Below are 20826 nucleotides of genomic sequence, written 5' to 3'. Positions count from 1 at the left end.
GCTACCATATTCTAGATAACAGTTACATGTGAAGGGATACAGACAAACTGGCAGGTTTGGGGGGTTAAAGAGTTCACTGGGCTTTCTAGTCTTGCCAGGGGCGTAACAAGGCTGGAGTGTGCCCAGAGACAAAATTTTAAAATGGGCCCCTCGCTGATACACACACACACATTTCACATGTGACTTGCCTCTGGGGGGGGCCCTTGAGGCATGGGGGCCCCCAGGCAGCCGTCTCCCCTTGCCTAATAGTAGTTACGCCCCTGAGTCTTGCTCTTGAAGGACTGTATGTATACTGCTGTCCAATGTGGTCTGAGTTAGGAGCATCCCCTGAAGGAATAGCTACCACCACTGGAACTCATAGGGCTGGTTCTCACAATCGTTCTGCCGCTGAAAGTCGGGTGGCAGAGGTGCATGCATTCTCAAGAATCACAGCTGAAGTGATCATGTGCCATGTAGAAACAGCACAAATATCAGCTTGGTGCAGTGCCAAGCCAGCATTTAACCACAATCATGAATCTTAGATCTGATTAATCGTGGTTGAATGTCGGTGTTCCAGCCAATCATCAGATCTTGTACCCTAACCCAAAACAAGCAATAGGAAGTATAAACAACAAAGAATCTTGTGGCACCTTAAAGACTAGTATCTGATGAGAGGAACTGGAGTCTATTAAAGCTTATACTACAATGCATTTATTAGCTTTTACGGTGCCATAAGAGTCTTTGTTGCTCCTGCGGCTTTTTCCACCTTGCCGCCATGCTGGAACTAGAAAATATGCTCAACTGAAAGCAGTAGGACAATTTTCAAGGAAACCTGCTTAGAATTGTAATTCAAAGTCAATTGGATAGGTAATTAAGAAAAAAATGTCATAATCTTTCTGTCACATGCTCATTCTTAGTCCTAGTATTGTGTTGGGATTACCTAAATACTGGCTTTAGGCCATATGAAAACACCATTTGAAATAAACCAAAAGATGCACTGATTAAGAGAAAGCACAATAGATATGCAGTCCAAATTCCACTACATGTAGGAGCCTCCCATTTGTATCTGGAAAGAGAAACTTCTCCTGCACAATGGTATCCCACTGTGGTCACAAGATCATCCTCTGCTCATAGAAGAAAACAGGAAGTCCCATGATGGCAATAGAAGCGCTTCATTACAGGCAGCATTGTTTAAAATATCAATCCAAAGCATTTATTTAGAGTATATCTCACTGATTTTAATAGAGTGTGTTTTCAGGAAAGCCTTAAGTAGTTCAGTGCCTATTTCCCCCTTATCCTGAACTGGGGTATGTGGTCATCACTATTACCTTGCAAAACTACCAAGGATACTTATTTAAATCATTTTCATGGTGTCCAGCTATTATTATCAGAGCAAGGACAGATTAGCTAGAATGCAAGTCAAATAGCTTTCATGCTCTTTGAGAATTCCATTAGTATTGCTAATAGCAATTTGCTATTCACTTTGTTTTGTCATACAGTTTAAGTCTCATGGACTCCCACAGTTCTTTTATGTATATAAAAGCAAAACCTTTCTACTTCTGAAAGGTTTGGAATCACAGAATAGCCATTTTAGAGTCCTTCAGAATCACTGCTGTGGGCATCATCCACATTGCCTTTGTAAGTTCCATCAATGCCAACATTCAAAGCTTTGGCAGGATTCAACAGCACTGCTGAAAGAGAAATCTTTTTAGAGGTGGCTGTCATGGATTCGTCATTGTTTGTGGGAGGTACTGCCATCATGTTACAGTAGACTGAAGCAATGTTGTCCCGGAAAGATGTATCTGTTGCTAAAAGCTGGCTAAGAGGAGACTCCTTTAGCTGTACAGTTGTTAGGTCAAACCAAGGGAAGGTGCTAGGACAAGAAAAAAGGCTGTTAGCTATTGGTTGCAGAAGCCACATTCAAAATAAAGGCCATCCCTATCATTTAGTCATAAGCGCAGAGGATGCTTCCACACAAGCATAGAGGGGAGGGGTGATTCTTGGCCATCCTCCTTTCTCTTTCCAGTTGCCTGTGCCCCCCGAAAATATGTGCCTGAAGGTTCCACAGCTCTGAGATGGATTTTTAGGAGTAAAAGGCAGCTGCAAAGGGAAGGAGGGGATCACTGAAAATCACCCCTTCCCTCCCTGCATGCATGGAAGCATTCCCCATGTGCAACTCTTACCGTATGTTCCCTGCATACAACTCCTACTCAGGCCATGTTCTCACAAACCATGCAATCATAGTTAAAGGGTTACTGTAACTATGATCAGCAAGCGAGGCACACTCCCATGGCCTAATCTACCTCACAGGGTTGTTGTGAGGCTAAACATAACTTTGTGCACCACTCTGGACTCCTTGGAGGAAGAGTGGGATACAAATGTAGATAAAAAAATTTAATGGAGTGTGACGTGAGAAACCACGCTTAGCACTGATCGTAGTCTTGTTGCTGCAGGTAACTAGGATTAAACTACAATCAATAACTACTACTTGATCATACTTCCTGATTGTAGTTCAGTCCTAGTTAACCATGGTGGTGGGACTACAATCCACACTACAATGTGGGTTCTAATGTCTGGCTGCATGGGAGCACACCTGGCTTGCTGATGATAGTTAACGCTTTAATTTTGATTGCACAGGTTGTAAGAACATGGCTTCAGTGTGCAAAATAGGAGTACTTATCTGTGAATCCTTTTTCTCTTTCAGTGTAAAGGCTAAACTACGCATTGAGGTCGTTCTCATGACATGAGGTGCCTGGGTTATCCCAGGCAGCTTGTGTTGTCTGGAGCACTGGGAGCCCTGTGCTCCCAGCTGCTCCAGGCTTGGGTAGCCCGTATTTTCTACCTGGCTTTTTACCAAGGTAGAGCAACCCAGTAGTTCATTCGACATCGGCAGGCGACTGTGTGGGCGATCACCACCAGGTAGCTGGGCTTCCCCTGGCCTGCCGCCATTTTGAGCAGTGAGTCTGCCGGCGCGTAGGGGGATGTGTCCTGCTCTGCTGCTCGCACAGGGCACGCTGGAATGTGGGAAGACTACCTCTTCCCAATCCCAGCAGCGCAGCAAAATCCGAGACAGCCACTGCTCGTCTGAGGGGAAGGCAGGAACTTGCATGCCTTCTCCCCAGCCTCCCTTCCAAGGTCATGAGAACTACCTCATAATGTTATATTTGTTGCCTCTGTATTATCATTTATTTTAAAGTTAAATCGGAGCCACAGAGAGGGAGCCATCAAGATTGGTATCACAGTACATGAGTGTGGCGGATTACAGCCTTTGTCTTAAAGCAAGCTCACGTGAGGCAAAGAAATGCTGAATCATCCCTGCTGAGCTGCTTGGCTAGGTTTCTCCTAAAACTCTTCTGTATTATTGGTAGGTTCAAAATGCTGCCGCCACCATGCCTTTTATCTACAGAAGCTCTCTGGGCTTGGGGTGGGATAACCCAGAAAGGAAAACTCTCTTAATTTGATTCTTGGACAAGTACAAAAATCTTCCATGTGCAGGCCTACACATGGTGAGAAAACAGTTGCTGAACATTTGAAGATGTGTTTGCACCAAAGAAAATCCCCCTTCACCTCACCTTTTCCTGAGTTAAAACTATCTCAGAGAGGCTTGTAAAAAGAAAAGAACTTTTAAAAAACCCAGTTTTATTCAATTACTCCAGACTGCTTTCATCCAAAGTTTCTAGATTTAGATACAGTTAAAAATACTTAGTAGGGTTACAAAAATAATTTGTCTTAATGTACGCTTAAATGTTTATAGAGTCTTTTGCAACGCCATAGGTAGGATAGGCGTAGGCTAATGTTTCTTATTTCAATTACATTACAGGTAAACAATAATAGAACACTATCAGGAATATGCAAAAGCACACACACCAAGTAAATATCCCTGATGCAAAGTCTGACTAAACAAATGTTCCCCTAAATTAATCTCCCCGGAGCCAAAGCCCAGGCTTTCTTTCCTTGAACTCACCAAACTGAGTGAGAATTCAAGCTTCCTGCCCTCCTGCCTTTCAAGGATCTGCAGAGTTATTATCCTGCAGCCATCCTCCATGGCCGCATGTCCTCCTGCACACCTCCGACCTAGCTCCTTCTCTAACAAAGAACTCTCTTGGTTCTGGCAACAGCTCTCTAGGTCCCACTCACCTGGCGTGCTGATTGGCTGAGCCCTGGAGTTCACCATCTTGTCAGTCAAGACAGGGTTCACTTCCAGTTAACTTTTTAGAGGGAGGGGAGGCTGATCACTACAATGGGGATGGGGCATTTAACCTTTCCCCTTATGCCAAAATTTTGGCCCATAAGCTGCTATTGATACCAGGAGGAAAGTTTCCATTGGCTTCCTTGTAGGTATAGGACAAATGTTCCTGGGCCCCTAAATGAGTGAGGCCCATCAGCTGGGTGATAGTTTGCTTTTTGGTCTCCCCCTTGTACCTTTCTGAAGTAGAAGATGGGGAGGCAGGGGACATCTTCACTTTTTGCCTCTGGATCCACTCAATCTTTCTATGCCCTTGCTCCAGAGGCAGGAAATAATCAACTTAATCTCTCTGTTTCTCCTGGAAATTTAAGCTGAGCCCGTGATGGGAGGAAAAAACCCCTCACAAGCTAGGTCATTGGTACTGAAGCTACATAATCTCATCTTTAGGCACATATCCAATGGTGTTCCCCGCCCCCACCCTTTCATTTAGAAATTCTCTTTCTCAGTGTGACGATCACACTCAGCAATTAAAAATCATTCATAGACAATTAAATGAAGCACTTAAATTAAGCAAAAATGTTCAGCAGATCAAGATTCAACACTATTATTTCAAGTTTGACTTACTCATCAGGTGCTAGAGAGGAAGCAAAATCTTTGTTGACAAAGTTTTCACAAATAAAAAATGGCTTTTTTTCAGAGGTGGTAGCAAAATCTTCAGTAAAACACACTTGATTGAGTAAGCTCAAGGTCCTCACGTGGGATAAATGCTGCCATGAGTAGCTGTTTAATGCTGCATAGAAAACGGCTGCCAGCCACTTTATATTAACAGCAATTCTCCCTATAAAACAAGGGAGATGTTTTGTATTACCTGAACCTAAGACTAGGTTTTCTCCAAATGTTTTCATATTAGAAATCAGGAGGTTGCCTTATATTCAGAGTCCTTTTTCTTTCAAGTAAATGCAAGTATAACCTGTATTTAACCTCTACTTTTTAAGGGGCTCATCGTAAATTCAGAGCTATCTTCAATTCAGGTAAATACAGGTATACATTCTATAGTTCACTTTCACCTTACTTATATGACAGATCTATACAAGGCCCACTTTTCTATTTGTGACATGCACCCTCAGGAATTCCAGATCCCCATGGTTTTAAGGCAATCTTTCTGGAAATATCCAAGGTTTACCTAAGGCTATCAAACGTGGGAATAGGCTGGGGAGAATGCTTTCTCTGCTAGGAAGTTGAGTTGAGTTTAGGCTTGCCTTACATATGTGCAGCAGAATGAGGTGTGGGAATCATGGCATCCTTATGAGGAGACAGAACAAACTGTAGCACTTCAACCTACAGGTGAAGGAATCACATTCTTTAATGTTCCAATCCCCACAAATAGAAAACTAGCACAGCAAGGAGCTGGTGAAGTCAGAACTTCATAAGCTACAACTGTGATTGATTTTCTGGAAGTTATCCCTGATAAATTGCCATCCCTATTTTTGCCTCTTGGGTACGGCTTGTGCAATTGTTACCACCCAGAGATGAAAGTTTGGAGCAGTGTACAAATGTAATTAATTAAATTAAATTAAATTAAAATTAAATTCCCTTCCCCCCACCCAACATGTTGCTCGACTTGGGTTCAGCTCCCCCCATTGCAAGTCAATGGGTACACAACATTAAAGCACTCTGTAGCATGTAGCAGGTGGAATCCCATCTTCTGCAATGTGTAATAATGGGTGCAGGGCTTGCGCAATAATCCTTGGTATGAGAATTCGTTGTTACAAGTATATACTTATTTTGATCGGTGAAATGTTGGGAGGCTATTGACTTGGCTCATCTGCTTTGGTAATCTGGAATAATACAATTGTTTGCTGGTTCTCCATTTGTGGCATAGTCAAAACTGAATGCCATGCCTCCAAGTTGTTTGGCCATGCCCCAACACATGTCACCATTCACAGACATGTCCCCATTTTCCTTGGTGGAAAGGTATATAACGTCTCTTGCTAATATGTTAGTTTTTGTTTTTAAACTGGCAAGATATTTTTACATGCAACATTCAAACATGGCATCTCTCACCTCTAGCCTGCAATGTGCAATCTCTTTAACCACCTCAGGATTGTACCATCTTATTCTTCTACTTGTGCAGGCCAGGCATGTGGTGAGGGTGCCAGGTTGTACCACCCTGTTGCAGCTAGCCATGGCATATGGATTGTCATAATCAATCCTAGGGTAGCAAAGAGACCTATGGGTATGGGTGGCCCAAGGTACTAAGGCACCTGAAGCAAAGTGTAAATACTGCCTTGCCCTATGCCCCTGGTGGGTTGAACCAGCCCCCTTTTAAAGCCAACCCTTTCAAGCTTTAAAAATGTATAGCGAGCAAGGAGGAGGGAAGTTTGCTGACAGCCTCCTCTTCTCCCTTTATGTTTCTTATAAGCTTATTGCAAGGAGTGTGAGGAGGAGCACTGCTTGCAAAGTTCGCAAGGGTCAGGTCAGTCCTAACATGCTGCTCTAGTGATGACAGCAGGGGACATGTTGGTGCCCTGTTGGTGCCCCAATCATCTGCTGCCTGCAGCTACTGTCTCATCTTGCCTCATGAACAGGCCTCCCTTTCCTATGGGTCTGGAAATACAAAAAAGGGGTCTATGACTGACTGGACACAGACTTGTGGTGGTGCAGGAAGATGCTACAGAATGGAGAGAAATGGTCAATAAGAAGGGTCCAGGGAGCCTCAGAGTAATGTGATGAGAGAAAAGAGCACCCTACGAGGCACAGAGGAGAAAAAGCAGGGAACCGGATAATATGTTAAAAATAAAACAGTCAACATAGTGACAAAAAGAGTTGTCGGCTCTGAAGTGATTCTGAAGATCCACCCGCCCCCAATACTTCTCATAACATTAAGCCGACTCCAAGATTGCTTTCAATAGTCACTTGGAGATAGATGCCGATTCCTGGAGACTCTAGTAGGGATGTGCATGAACCCATTCGGAAGCCCTTTTACAGGCATCCGAACAGGTTTGAAAGCCTGGCAGTTCGACCGGTTCAAAGGCAGGGGGACACCTTTAGGGTTTGGAGAGGGTGCACTCACACACACCCCGCCGTGTTTCTCCTGCCAGCGCTGCAGTTTAAAAGAGTCTGGCAGGGCGGCAGCATACCTTCCTGCTGCCCCGTTGCCTCCTCAGACCGGAAGTACCCGACATGCGTGTGAGTGGGTATCCCCACCTTCGAACCACCCTCCGCCGGTTCCGTGCACATCCCTAGACTCTAAGCCAGCCCTGGAGAGTTGGTAACCCTACCTGTGGCCCTTTAATACAACTATAAAAGTGGCTCTCAGGTTCGTATTCAAACTTTACCCCCCGTGGAGGTTGTTCAAACTAAATTTCTAAGAATGGTTCTTCAGATGCCAAAAGGTGCATCCAACTCACCCTTAAGGCAGGAGGCTGGGGTGAATAAGGTGACGACCAGAGTGTGGTTGGCAGTCTTTAAATATTGGCTAAAGCTAAAATTTCAAAGTGGATTGCCCCCACTAGTTCTGGAGGATCCAACCCACTCTAAGTGGTTACCCAAGTTAATGGGGAAACTCCAGACAGTTGGACTCTCTTCTGAATCTTTAATTGCTGTGGGGTTTGATCAAGCCAATAGAATTATAGAACAACATTTTCTAGATATTGAATCACAAGAAGAGAGAAGCAAACTCCCTAACTTTATTAAGAATTGGTGGGTCACCTCAGTTTTAGCTCCGGCAAGCTGTCTTTATAATCTGACATATCCAACCCATCAGAGAGCCTTTACCTTAGCTCGTTATAATGTTTTTCCATCAGCTTGGTTGGAGGAGAGATATAAAAAGACACCTTGTCACCTGCGCAAGTGTTCCTGTAGATCCGATGAAGTTGATAATTTGGCTCATATTTTACTTCACTGTAAATTTTACAGCACTCCACGTAACAAACTGGTTTTACCTTTTAGAGAACCTTCAGGGAAGACCAATGGATTTTAATGTAACCTATCTTCTTGCAGATCAGACTGCATTTGTTACTTCTTGTGTTGCTAGATTTTGTGCCATTGCATACAAGATCCGTCAAGCAATGGCAAAGCCAACACCCCCGCCCCATCAGTTAGGTAAGGATATCCCTGATGGGTAAACTCCCTCTACCTAAATTCAACTGTGATATCTGACAGACTGTACCAACTGCACTGAATGTCAGCTTTGTATATAATGGTGAAATCTGATCAAGTACCATAATAAAGATATTATTGTAAAGTGGCTCTCAGAATGATTCAAGTTGTGCACCCTGTTCTTGGGATTGGCAAGCAACTTCTTAACCTTATCCCTAACAACAGATCAGGGGCATAGCTATAACTGAACAAGGTGAGACCAATGTCCCTGAGTCTACTGGCTGGGCAACAGCTCACTCTTTGCTGTCCTCAGTCTCCCTGACTCACTGTCGCTCTATTGGCTCCTGACTGGAGGAATTGTCTGGGCTTCAAGCATGATGAGTCCTCTCCAGGAGGAAACAATTGTGTGCATGAAAGTGTCTGCATGCATGGGGAGTCTGTGATATTATTTGCATAGGAGTGAGGAAGGGCTTGTGGTTGTGGATAATGCTTTGTTTTCCACCATCTCCTTACAGTTCTTCTGCACTAAGGACACAAGGGAAGGAGAAGAAGGTGGGGCGGAGCCATGGGGGGCTCGGTGCGGGCAGCAGCCCATCTCCCCTTTTTGTCCCAGGACCCACTTAAACCTTGCAACAAATACAGCAGGCCAGGTCAGAAGAACTCAACTCAAAGCAAAACCAAGAGCTCCTCTTCACAAGGGCTGCATATTGAAAAAAAGAGAGTGAGGCTATTCTCACGATCACCAAAAGCAGGCTAAGGGAGCCTAGCCCACTTTTGGGCAACTGGGTGTTACAACGGGAGCCGTGCAGCTCCCGGCAGCAAACCTCGCTATGAACCCCTCCCCTTAGATGAGGTTAACGGAGCAAGTGCTCCGTTAACCCCATCTTTTTGCTCATGGGTTGCCATGGCGCGTGGTGACACACGAGTAGACCCCCCCAACTGGGAGACTGCAAGCAGCCTCCCGGGCTCAAGGATCTCTCTCGGATGCCCCACACACTCACTCAGGGCATCCTGGAACTTCCAGAGGCTGTGCGGCCCCTGATCCCCGCAGCCCCCACAGGCTCTGTGACAGAGCCGGCAGTTGTGTGGGCAGCCGATCCAGCTAAGCCCGCTCTCCCTGCAAACCCCCTTACAGCTCTTCACACTGATCGTGTGAAGAGCCTCATTGTATTTATTTATATTTACGTTTCTATCCTGCTCTTCCTCCAAGGAGCTCAAAGCAGTGTGTATAGTTATTTTTATCCTCACAACTACCCTCTGAGTCACCCAGTGAGTTTCATGTAGCTACCTGTAGGGCTACAGGGACATGTAGCCTGGATGACAGCTGGGTCTTTGAGTGCTTCCACAACCGCCCTGCTAGTTGCCCACACATCAACAGGTTCAGTGTCGGTGCATTCATACTGTGGCCTCAAGATGGCACTGCAGGAAAGGAGTTGCTTGAGCCTAAAAGCCAACAAGAGCTGAGTGAGTCCGGTAGAGGCATAGTCAGAGGCAAGCATGCAGAAGAGGAACCATATAAGCTATTGAATAGCATTCATTTCCCAGATCCCAAAAGCTTTCACAAACATAGCCATTTTTTACTCAAGTTGGCCACACGCACAGACTGTGGAGCTACATCTCAGCTTCCAGCTCTGTATGCATATAGCCAGAACAATATATTACCATGAAAATGTTATGGTTGCCTTCTCACAGTACAGAGATACATAGCCATGTTGGAAAAAGTAAAAGTGTGATGTTACTTGCTGAAAGAAAGGAAGCAGATGTTGCATTGTTCAGCATAAAGGGGAAAATGTTAGCCAATTGATACAAACTTGCACTGTGGAATCGTTCTTAACAATTCTGTCTAAAAACTTTCCAAAGTGCTTTACATAGATATAAATAAATAAAATGGCTCCCTGTCCCCAAAGGGCTCACAGTCTAAAAAAGAAACACAAGACAGACAACAGAAGAGGCGGTCTTGTGGTAGCAAGCATGACTTGTTCCCTTAGCTAAGCAGGATCCACCCTGGTTGCATATGAATGGGAGACTTGATGTGTGAGCACTGTAAGAGATTCTCCTTAGGGGAAGAGCAGAAGGTTCCAAGTTCCCTCCCTGGCATCTCCAAGATAGGGCTGAGAGAGATTCCTGCCTGCAACCTTGGAGAAGCCGCTGCCAGTCTGTGTAGGCAATACTGAGCTACATAGACCAATGGTCTGACTCAGTATATGGCAGCTTCCTATGTTCCTACGTAACAGCCACTGGAAGGATGCTGTGCTGGGGATGGATAAGGCCAGTTGCTCTCCCCCTGCGAAATAAAGAGAATCACCACTTTTAAAAGGTGCCTGAGCAAAAAGGTGCCCTGAACAAGGTGCCTTTGCTCAGTTAGTAGGGAATACAGGAAACACAACAAAAGAATTCTGCTGGACAATAAAGGACGGAGGAAGCAATAGCAGGCACCAGATAACCTGAGAGAAAGCCAATTGGAAACAGTGGAATTTTGCCAGCTGCTCAAACACCCTAAAAGAAGGGGCCAGTTAGACCTCCTGGGGCAGGAAGTTTCATTGGGCAGGGGCAGCTACTGAGCAGGCCCTCTGTGGCATGGCCACCCAACTCACCTTGGGAGAAGGCACATGCAAGAGGGCTGCTCAAAACGTTCTCACAGAACAGGCAGATTCCTGCAGGAGAAAGTGGTCCAAGTAATAATAACTTCCAACCAAACAATCCTCCAGTATATGACAAAGGAAAATAATTACACATCTTTTTCAGTGAATGAATACAGGCTGCACAATATGGTAGTAAGCAAGCCAAATGCTACTGCCATGAGGTCTGGTGACACGCCCTGCCACAGACATCTTGAAATAATAACTTTAATACGCTTTTCCTTATACCCAAGGAAGTTCATGCTTTGTAGCTAGATGGCATGCATTAGAAACTGTTTTGTCACTCACCTTATTTAGAATAATAAGGCTATAGTCCTTTGCACACTAACTTGGGAGTGAGTCCTATCAAACTGAATAAGACTTACTTCTGGGTTAATAGAACTGGAATGGATCATAGAATTGGGCTTTAAGTCTCAGAATTCCAGGGAACACATGAGCAACATGGTTAGGATCCAGTTCCCAGTTAAGATAGACAGTACTGGATGGGTGACCTAAAATAGGTACAGGTGGCAGATAAGATCAGTCATGACTTACACAGCAGCACAGATACCAAGGAAATAGGTACTTGTATCTTTTCAGAAGGTTCAGTTGAATGATATGCTAAACCCAAACAGAGATTAATGGTTCCATGTTGGGTTTTCCAGGCAGAATGTCATGTGGCAGAAAGAACAAATATTTTGCTCAGGTGATGATGAAGATTTTGCTTTCAAATCAAGCTAGCTCTGATATTGTAATCGACAGTACCTGGGCAGAGGGAAAGCAGTGACCAGGCTATATATAATACAGTGTTCTTTGAGTGCATCCTGAATTTCTGAGCAGATGTTTGGGAGGTGACACGGGAGGCAGCAGAGAAATACAACATCTGCCTGGTCCACCAGCTGCCTGTTGTTGTAAAAGCAGACAACTCCCAATTTTTGGAATTCCACTAGAAAAGAAAAAAGAAAAAGAAAAAGTCATAACTGCTTCTGGATAATAGTGGGCAATTATTCAGGATCCTAGACCATGATCCTGAGAACACAACATGTTTTATTTATTGGACTTCTAGACCATGCCATTCCAAGGACTTAATTGAATCCTATGATAATTATTCTATCCCTCTTTTTAGCTCAGCCCTACGCATAGCAAAGTGTGCCATCAAGTCGGTGTCAACTCCTGGTGACCACAGAGCCATATGGTTGTCTTTGATAAATACAGGAGGGATTTACCATTGCCATCTCCCTCACAGTGTGAGATGATGCCTTTCATCATCTTCCTATATCACTGCTGCCCAATATAGGTGTTTCCCATAGTCTGGAAACATACCAGCAGGGATTCGAACCAGCAACCTCTGCCTTGCTAGTCAAGTCATTTCCCACTGTGCCATTAGGTGGCATATCAGTCCTATGCATACTTACCTGGAAATTAGTCCCATAGTATAGTGGGATATTTCTCAATCAATATGTCTAGGATTGCTCTGGGTAAAGACATATAGAATTGCACTGGCCACTAAATGCCATTTTAAATACAAATTTTAAAAAACATCTTCCACTACTTCTGGAAGATACACAGGCTCAGGCTTTGGTGAGTCTCCAGGGAAGATAATTCTGACATTAGGAGCAGCCACATAGAAAGCGCTCTGTTCTGACCTGGTGCATGGAAGGACAGACTTAAGAGGACATTGCCAGTCGCTCTTAGATATGCCCAACTCAGGTATGTTTAATTCCACATACTGGCTGACATCTGGACCAACTAAGCACCATTACAGTCAGTGACACTATGCTGATGCTATAGGGAAGGGTCACACAACCCTCAGGGACAGATTTTTGAGGGTCACAGTGAGTTTCAGAGGGAAGGGGGGGATTGTTGATAAATTACCCCTTCCCTGTAGCACCAGCACAGCATTAGCAGCACCAGTGCTTTGTTAGTCTGGATGTCAGCCACTGCATATAGGAGCATGTATGTGTGTGCTGAGGGGAGGGGGACATTACTTCTCAAACACATTCCCATGAAAGAAAATGAGCCACACCGCTGACTATAGACTCATATCCAGGCCCTCTCATCTGATGACACCAGAGAACGTGGAGCAGAAAAAAATGGTGATGGATGGCTGTTACGCAATGCAGGCCATCCAAGATACAGAGAAATGAAGCCTCTGCACCAGAAACAAAACTGTAGACAAATAATCACCTGGCGCTGTTTCAAGAACTCCGATTTAAAGCCTATAACTCAAAACAGCCAAGCCGAAAGAACTGGCCAGTGTTCAAAAACTATAAAAAGCCTTTTCATAACCCTCCCCTTCCCTCCCCTTCTTTAGACTCAGAGATGATTACTGAAAAGGAATTTATTGTTCTAAGCACTATCTGCTATCCAATTATTCCCTCTGTATGCCTCATTTGGTATAATGGCCTTACATATTTGAATATGATGATTACTGTGCATTACAACATATCACTCTAATCCACAACTTTCACTGTGGAGTGTTTTGTAAGTCTTGGAATAAAGAGAGAGTGGGACAACGTACATTCTACTACTGAACTTCTATCGCTCTGTCAGCAGTGACTCATCAAATCAATACCAAGTATTGGTGAAAAAATATATATAAAGCCTTGTCTGGATGATAACAGCTCAACTAACCTATGACTTAACTGGAGAAGTTAATATATGCTATTTTTAAAAAATCATTGGGAATGAAACAGAAGCCTTTAAGGAAAACAAAACAATCTATTTGTTGAGGAGCTCATGTTTTATCATGTGAATTGGATTTATCTGTTTTTTTCTTCTGAATCCCCAGAAACTCCATGTGGGTAATAATAATCATTGCTTATATATTAGTTCCTCTGAAAAACAGTTCACTTTGCTACTATTCTCATGTTATTCGTTTAACACATTTTTATATTGCCCCATACGCAAATCACAATCTAAAAATACAAGAATTAAAATGCTGACACAATTAAAACAGTTTAAAATACAGGTAAAAACTCTAAAACTTAAGACTTTAAAATGATACATTAAAAGCCTGACTAAACAGATATGTTTTCAGGTCCTTCTTAAAAACATCTAGAGAAGAGGAGGCTCTCATTTCGTTGGGAAGCGCATTCCCAGGATAACTGTAGAAAAGGTCCGATTTTGAGTCGTCACCAAATGAGCCGGTGGCAACCACAAGTGGACCTCCCCAGATGATCTTAATAGGCAGCGGGGTCCATGAAGGTGCTCTCTTGAATATCTTGGGTCCAAGCCATTCAAGGCAAGTCAGATCTTTAGGCAGGAGTGTGCTTGGGTTTTACAGTATATGTGCAGGAGTGCAGACAGGAGAAAAGCTTAAGGAGCAAATCCTCACTTAAATTCTTTTGCCAGGAGGAAAAACCCTTTTGCAGGGGAGATATGGGTCTGGCAGGGGGTAAAATGAGAGGGGAATTCCTCAGGTGCTTAAGGATGGAACTGCACCCTCATATATGTGGACACGACTAACTTCTGTCAAGTACAAATACTTACACAGAGTCTCTGGCCGCCTTGTCGAGATCTGGAGGTTCTTTCCTGGAATGCCACTCAGTTCAATAAGTGCCCTGGCCAGCTGTTTCCCAATATGACCTCCACCAATAATCCCAATCTTCAGGCTTGGGCTGCTCTTGGGTTCCGGGGAGTAAACAGTCACATCCTTACTACTTTCTTCTTGTGGCCTCAGGAAGGACATAAATGAACTGGATCACAGACTGACTTAAACACAAACAGATATAGCCTCATGGGTTGCTATGCCTTCAGTCCATGTTTTAGGCCCAGGCAGTTAGGATTCCTTTCTCCAGGTTAAAGATGCCGCTTTTAAAATGCACAACTATCAGAAAGGCTATCCCTCAACTTTATTCTACTGTCAACTTTCCATGTGAGCTTATTCCCCAGCTCCATAATACAACCTTAATCCATCAGACACATGTCTTGTGGAACGCACACACCCTTATCCATCACGAATGATGCCTTGCTTCACATACAGATAGGGTTACCATATCCAAGTTTTCCAAATCCTGCTGGCCTAATTTACATATTATGCAAATTATGTGTCAACTAATTTGCATTTTATTTATTTATTTGACAAATTTGTTTATTTTCTCCTCCTTCTCTGCCCTCCCATGTGATCAGATCCAGAGTAAAATCCTGGCAATCCGGATAGCATATTTGAAATCCGTGTAAATCCAGGTGGAATTTAGCAGCTGGGTGGAAGAGCCAAAATCTAGGGGCTACCCTAAATTCCAGGGGACATGGCAACCCTACATACAGATCAACAGAACCAGACCTTGGTGAAACAGAAGAGGGAGAAAGGAATTGACAAGTACAAAGTCTAAGATAAAAATGCACTTGGTCCCTTTGTGCTTTGCCTCTGCCAGCCACATATTGAGAAAAGAAGAAGGAAGTGGGTTTTTAAAAATCCTTTTGACAAAGGATGTTAAGGTCATCCAAGAGTAACATCAGCAGCACTTTGAAGTTCACCCTTGGCAAAGATTCTATAAGCTAGCTTCTTCATAACAGGGAGCAGGCTTCTACTCAAAAGAGTGCTAAACTGACACATTGAAGATAAGAAGCTTTATTGTACAGAGGTACTTCTTGTGGTGACTAACAGTCCCATAAAGACCAGCTTACCATCTGCGTGCTGCCCACTTTAATCTACATCTAGAAATCTAAACGGCAAGGATATTTTATGCTTTGCCTTACCAGGTGGCCTGCAGCAGTTTGCAGAAGAAGACTGCATGGGCACAGCCATTCACTGCCAGCCCTTTCGCACGGCTTTTGAGACACAGCAGGGACTCCTCCCTTGTTCCTAGCCCATACTCGGGCTGAAGGCTCTTCAAGTTCATCATGATGTCTGCCATCTCGAGCCTGAGCTTGAATGAAAGCCTTCCACAACCAGTGAGCAGCAGCTGCAACAGCCATACAAAACCCATCCATTTTGTATTGCAACTTATTCTAGCTCAGTGATGGCCACAACTCAAGTCTAAAGTCAAATGCTGGCCTGAATCAATGAATGGATTAACCAAAAACACACAAAAAAAATTGCACTGGGCACAGTGCAATGTATGTGCAGGACTTTGGGAACTAGTGTAATAGACTAGTTTTACCTCTAGTCTATTGCACAAGGCAGCAGGTAGAATTGACAGCTCTGACTGAAGTAATTTCCTGCTGGTGGCGGTGGTTGTGGTGGTGATTTCCCAATCCGCCCGCCCACCCGCCTCCAATATTAAGCCATTAAAATATCCTGGATTGCTGGAGTCACTTGGAGATTAATGCCGATTCCTGGGGAAAGACCAATATTCTAGGTTGGCCATCCTATTATTACTAATTATCATCATCAATCATCATCATCATCATCCTAGCAATACACAGCAGCAGGGGCGTAGCTAGGGGAGAGGGGGCCCATCTTCATCCCTCTCTCTGGCAGCCCCCCCAGAGTGATAGAGATTATGAAGAAAACAGGGAGAGGTGGAGCTGGAGGGCCCTCAGGAGCTGGGGGCCCATGTTCTTTGAACCCTTTTGCTCAATTATAGCTACACCCCTTGGCAACAGCCCAGCATGGATGAGACATACACGATTCATGGAAGCTTGGCCCTGTGTCACAGAACAGGCCCTTCCTGTCTAGCAGTGCCACACCCCTGCTTCCTGTGGCATTTTTGCCCCAAGGTTGGCCTTTCATATTCTACCTAGCTAATCATACAAAGTAAGAGTCCCCCAAAGTGTATAGAGAAGAGGTTTGCAGCCTTGGATCCCCAGATGTTACTGGAGTACAACCCCATCATCTCCAGCAGCCCTGAGGCCATTGTGGCTGGGGATGCTGGGAGTTGTAGGCCAACAGCATCTGAAGACCCAAGATTGGGAATCCCCAAGACAGAGGGTGGAACAAGAGCATTAATTTTTACTGTTATAAAGCTCATTCTAGAGAAGGGCTGCTATGAAGAAACAGTCCATTTGGTCAAGTAGATGTTTATTCATTTTATGAAGGGACTGCTAATTTAACAGTTCTGCCACACAGGAGCTGTTGGCATCTCAGATCCACCAGTCCCAAATGTTCACTTGGATACACTGAGGCTGCTTAATTTCCATTTGGAGCCCGCTAATGGCACAGTGGGGAAGTAACTTGCTTAGGGAGCAAGAGGTTGCTGGTTCAAAACCCCACTGGTATGTTTCCCAGACTATGGGTGTGTATGTTTCCCAGACTATGGGAAACACCTATATTGGGCAGCAGTGATATAGGAAATATGCTGCAATGGGGCGGGGGGATGGCAATGGTAAACCCTCCTGTATTCTACCAAAGAAAACCACATGGCTCTGTGGTCACCAGGAACCAACATTGACTCGACAGCACAACTTTACTTTAATTTCCATTTGAGTGAATGGGAGCTATGTGCAGGTCTGTGGCCCAAGTGAGTCAGGCCCAAAGAGCCAACGTAGTTGACTTCACCATGATCTTAATTTTAATTTGGAATTAGAGGGCTGCTTATTTTTCAGCCTCTAATACTGCAGCCATATTTGCAAGTGTAAAAAGACTAAAAGCACATATATTCAGAATTCTCAATATTTTAATATTTTAACAAAACAAAAAATGCCATAGCCCTGATTCCTCTGTAAGCTTGCAGGTGCAGTCTACAAACTAGGCATCGCTTGCTCAACTGATGAGGAGGAAAGCGGAGCTGAAGTGACTGCCCAATAAATGTATACACAATTACATTTTGTTTTGTTCTCCTGCTCCCAGCTTGTCCCTCACTTTTCCTATCTTCAGACATTATGATTATTTATTATGAGCATATTGATATACTGCACTTCAACCAACTGGTAGGCCCAGCAAAAGGAATGTGAAAATGATTCCCTCTCCCAGAGAGGCTCACACTCTAAAACGGAACATGTCATCCCAGCCCCTGGAAATCCTCCAATGTAGCATGCGAGTACATGGCGCATTGTGGAGATACCCCACAACGGTCAGCTGCCTGTCAGTGCTTCAGCACCAGCTGCAAACAACTGGTGCTGGCAGACAATCAAATAAACACAGTTAAGGGAGCGCTCACTCCCTTAACCCTGTTTAAGAGGCAGGCTTGTCACCTAGGTGCTGCCGGGACCCAGTTGGCTCTCATGGGTTCTATAGTCACCAAGTCCGAGCTTAGCTGCCCTAGCCCGGTCTTGACTGCTCGTGAGAACAGCCTCAATCATGTCTAGTTTTCCTTCTACCTTGCTCGCATACAACTAAAAATTGGGTGCACACAGCTCCTAAACCTGGGTAGAACACAATTTTTGACTGTGTGAATGACCTCAGTCTTTGCTATGAATATCTATAGCCATGGTGATTGGCAAACAATTGGCCTCGGATTCGGGGGTTGCACAACGTGTTGCACACATGTGCATGTAACAGTAGCCCAATGCCCTGTTTAAAATCGGGGGTGGGGGGGGGATCCCTTTGCGGGTAGGCAGTTGGGGCAGGAAAAGATCTCTTGCTCTGCTAACTAGTTTTCTGCTCCTCCGGAAGCAGCTTTTCCAGTATGAAAAGGGCCATTAGGCTACAATTATACATGTATAATGTGTACTTATCCACAAGTAGTGGATAAGTTCCTAAACCTGGGTTCAAGTCCCATTTCTTCTGCCATATAGTTGTTGGAAAAGTGAATGCAATAAAGATGGTGAAGCACTTGGAAAATTATTTTAGACAGCTGTATACATGAATGACAAGTAGTGGATAAAGGACTGGGAGTCTGCTTTAAATTCCTGAGCAAACGCTGCAAGTGTAGAATTTGGTACCTGGCAGCAGTGTTTCCTCTAACAGAGATTCCCATATATTGTTGACTACAACTCCCAGAATCCCCAGCTGCAGCAGCTTTTGCTTAGGGGTTATAGTCAACATCATCTGGGAATCCCTGTTAGATGAGGGAACACTGCCTGGCATCCAATTCAGCATCCTAAGGGTCTCAGCTTTGCCTTTATGTTTACAAATGGGAAATTACCTCACAGGAACATAGGAAACTGCCATATACTGAGTCAGACCATTGGTCTATCTAGTTCAGTATTGTCTTCACAGATTGGCAGCGGCTTCTCCAAGGTTGCAGGCAGGAATCTCTCTCAGCCCTATCTTGGAGAAGCCAGGGAGGGAACTTGGAACCTAGATGCTCTTCCCAGAGCGGCTTCATCCCCTGAGGGGAAGATCTTGCAGTGCTCACACATCAGGTCTCCCATTCATATGCAACCAGGGCAGACCCTGCTTAGCTATGGGGACAAGTCATGCTTGCTACCACAAGACCAGCTCTCCTCCCTCAGTATCTTCTAATTCACAGGTGAATCAGGAGAGCAAACAACCATAACTCCACCCATGCTTTCCTTCTCCTCCCTCACCTGCTGTGGTGAGCAGCAGGTAAGGGAGGGGAAAGGGCCAAGCAGAGAACATGTTTTGCATGCAGACGGTTCAGTCCCCCAGGAAGGGGTGAGAAAGACTCTTGCCTGATACCCTGGAGTGCCACTGCCAATCAGAGTAGACAGCACTGAGCTAGATGGACCAATGGTCTGACTCAGGACAAAGCAGCTTCCTATGCAAGGTGGGTGACTTCGGGCCATTCACCATCTCTCAGCCTAACCTCTATCACAGGGTTGTTGTGAGGTTATAATGAGAGAGAAGAGAATCAGGCATGCTGTCCTAACCTCTTGTAGGCAGGATAAATGCTCCCCCCACCCCGCTTGCTGGTGTGCTGCACGCACACCATCATCTCCAGTGTAATTGAGCTGAGGCACAGATTAAAGAGGAGGGGGAAGATTAAAAGGGGAGAGCCTCTATGTTCCACACTGGGGTGAAAAGGCTTAGTTGTGCCTTTAGCAGCAAAGGATTGCATCACTGGGCAGAGTTCCTGTTGCTGGTTTCTCAGGCCTTGCTCAGGTTAAAACCAGTTGCTGACCAAGGCCTTAGAAATTTCACTAAGTGGACAGGTATCTTTGAACATAAGGACACCTTGCCTCAATGAAATGCTAGGCTCATTCCCATGATCCTCAGTGGGGTAGGAGTTCTGGGTGCACTCCTGATCAGCAGGATTCCATCCACCCCTGGTAAAATGCTGGGGAGAGAATCTGGGTAGAGCACATCCATCCTACCCAGCTCCCAGCTCATCACTCTCCTCCTCCCATCTTGATTTTTGGCATTCTCATGACCACAGAACAGGAGCACACCCAGCTCTCCTTCCCTGACTGGGCTCCAGGGATGTGCATAGAACCAGCAACTGCCACTTCAAAGTGGGGGGGATAACTTTAAAGATGGGGGAGGTTGCTCTTCTCACCCTTCCCTGCCACAGCACTTTCATTAAAATCGGTCCCATGGGGCAGGCAGCGTACCTGCTTGCTGCCCCGGGAATGTCACCGACAGGAAGTGGCCAGAAGTGTCCATTGCGACATGAGCGTGAGTGCAACACTTGCACATCCGTCACAACATGCACATACGCAACAGACACTTCCAGTCCACAATGTACCACGGCAGCAAGGAGATAAGCTGCCGCCCTGCTGGACCAATTTTAATGACAGTGCCAGAGGCGGAAACACAGGGGTGGGGGTAAGAGCACCTTCCCTAGTACTTAAAGTTATCCCCACCCCCACCTTTGAACTGCTGGACTTTCGAAGGGGTTTGGAGGTCCATAAAGGGCTTCCGAACCAGTTCTGTGCACATCCCTACTGGGCACTCCACCTACTCTGCTGGGGAATGTGTGAATGAGCCTAATGGCCAAGTGGAGCAAGGTCTTCCTTAGCCCACCACAAGAAGGGAAAAATCTCACCCAGTTACGAGTTTTCACAGCTGCTGAAAGTGTTGAGCAGCTGCTGTGCACCTCTTTCTTTCTGTTTAAACTTGCGGCCTCTCATCAACTGCCATTCTGAATTGGAGGCAGTCTCAAAATCCAAACATTGCTGTTGTCATGGCAAATGCTTAGTTACGGAACTTTGGAT

At 44.9% G+C, this 20826-nt stretch overlaps 1 protein-coding gene across 1 annotated transcript; it reads right to left on the bottom strand.

Moving 5' to 3' along the window:
- Window positions 1-1147: 1147 nt before the first annotated feature.
- On the bottom strand, window positions 1148-20796 carry NOXRED1 (NADP dependent oxidoreductase domain containing 1). The gene is made up of 7 exons (XM_053287562.1): window positions 20658-20796; window positions 15586-15791; window positions 14377-14561; window positions 11650-11830; window positions 9555-9709; window positions 4790-5003; window positions 1148-1852 (listed from the first exon to the last, which is right to left on the bottom strand). The coding sequence occupies exons 2-7, from the start codon at window positions 15741-15743 to the stop codon at window positions 1570-1572; spliced, it is 1176 nt and encodes a 391-aa protein (XP_053143537.1). The 5' UTR covers window positions 15744-15791; window positions 20658-20796; the 3' UTR covers window positions 1148-1569.
- Between the last annotated feature and the right edge of the window lie 30 nt (window positions 20797-20826).

This window comes from Hemicordylus capensis, chromosome 1 (assembly GCF_027244095.1).
Source record: "Hemicordylus capensis ecotype Gifberg chromosome 1, rHemCap1.1.pri, whole genome shotgun sequence".
Classification (NCBI taxonomy): domain Eukaryota; kingdom Metazoa; phylum Chordata; class Lepidosauria; order Squamata; family Cordylidae; genus Hemicordylus; species Hemicordylus capensis.
This window is presented reverse-complemented; position numbering and strand designations above follow the sequence as displayed.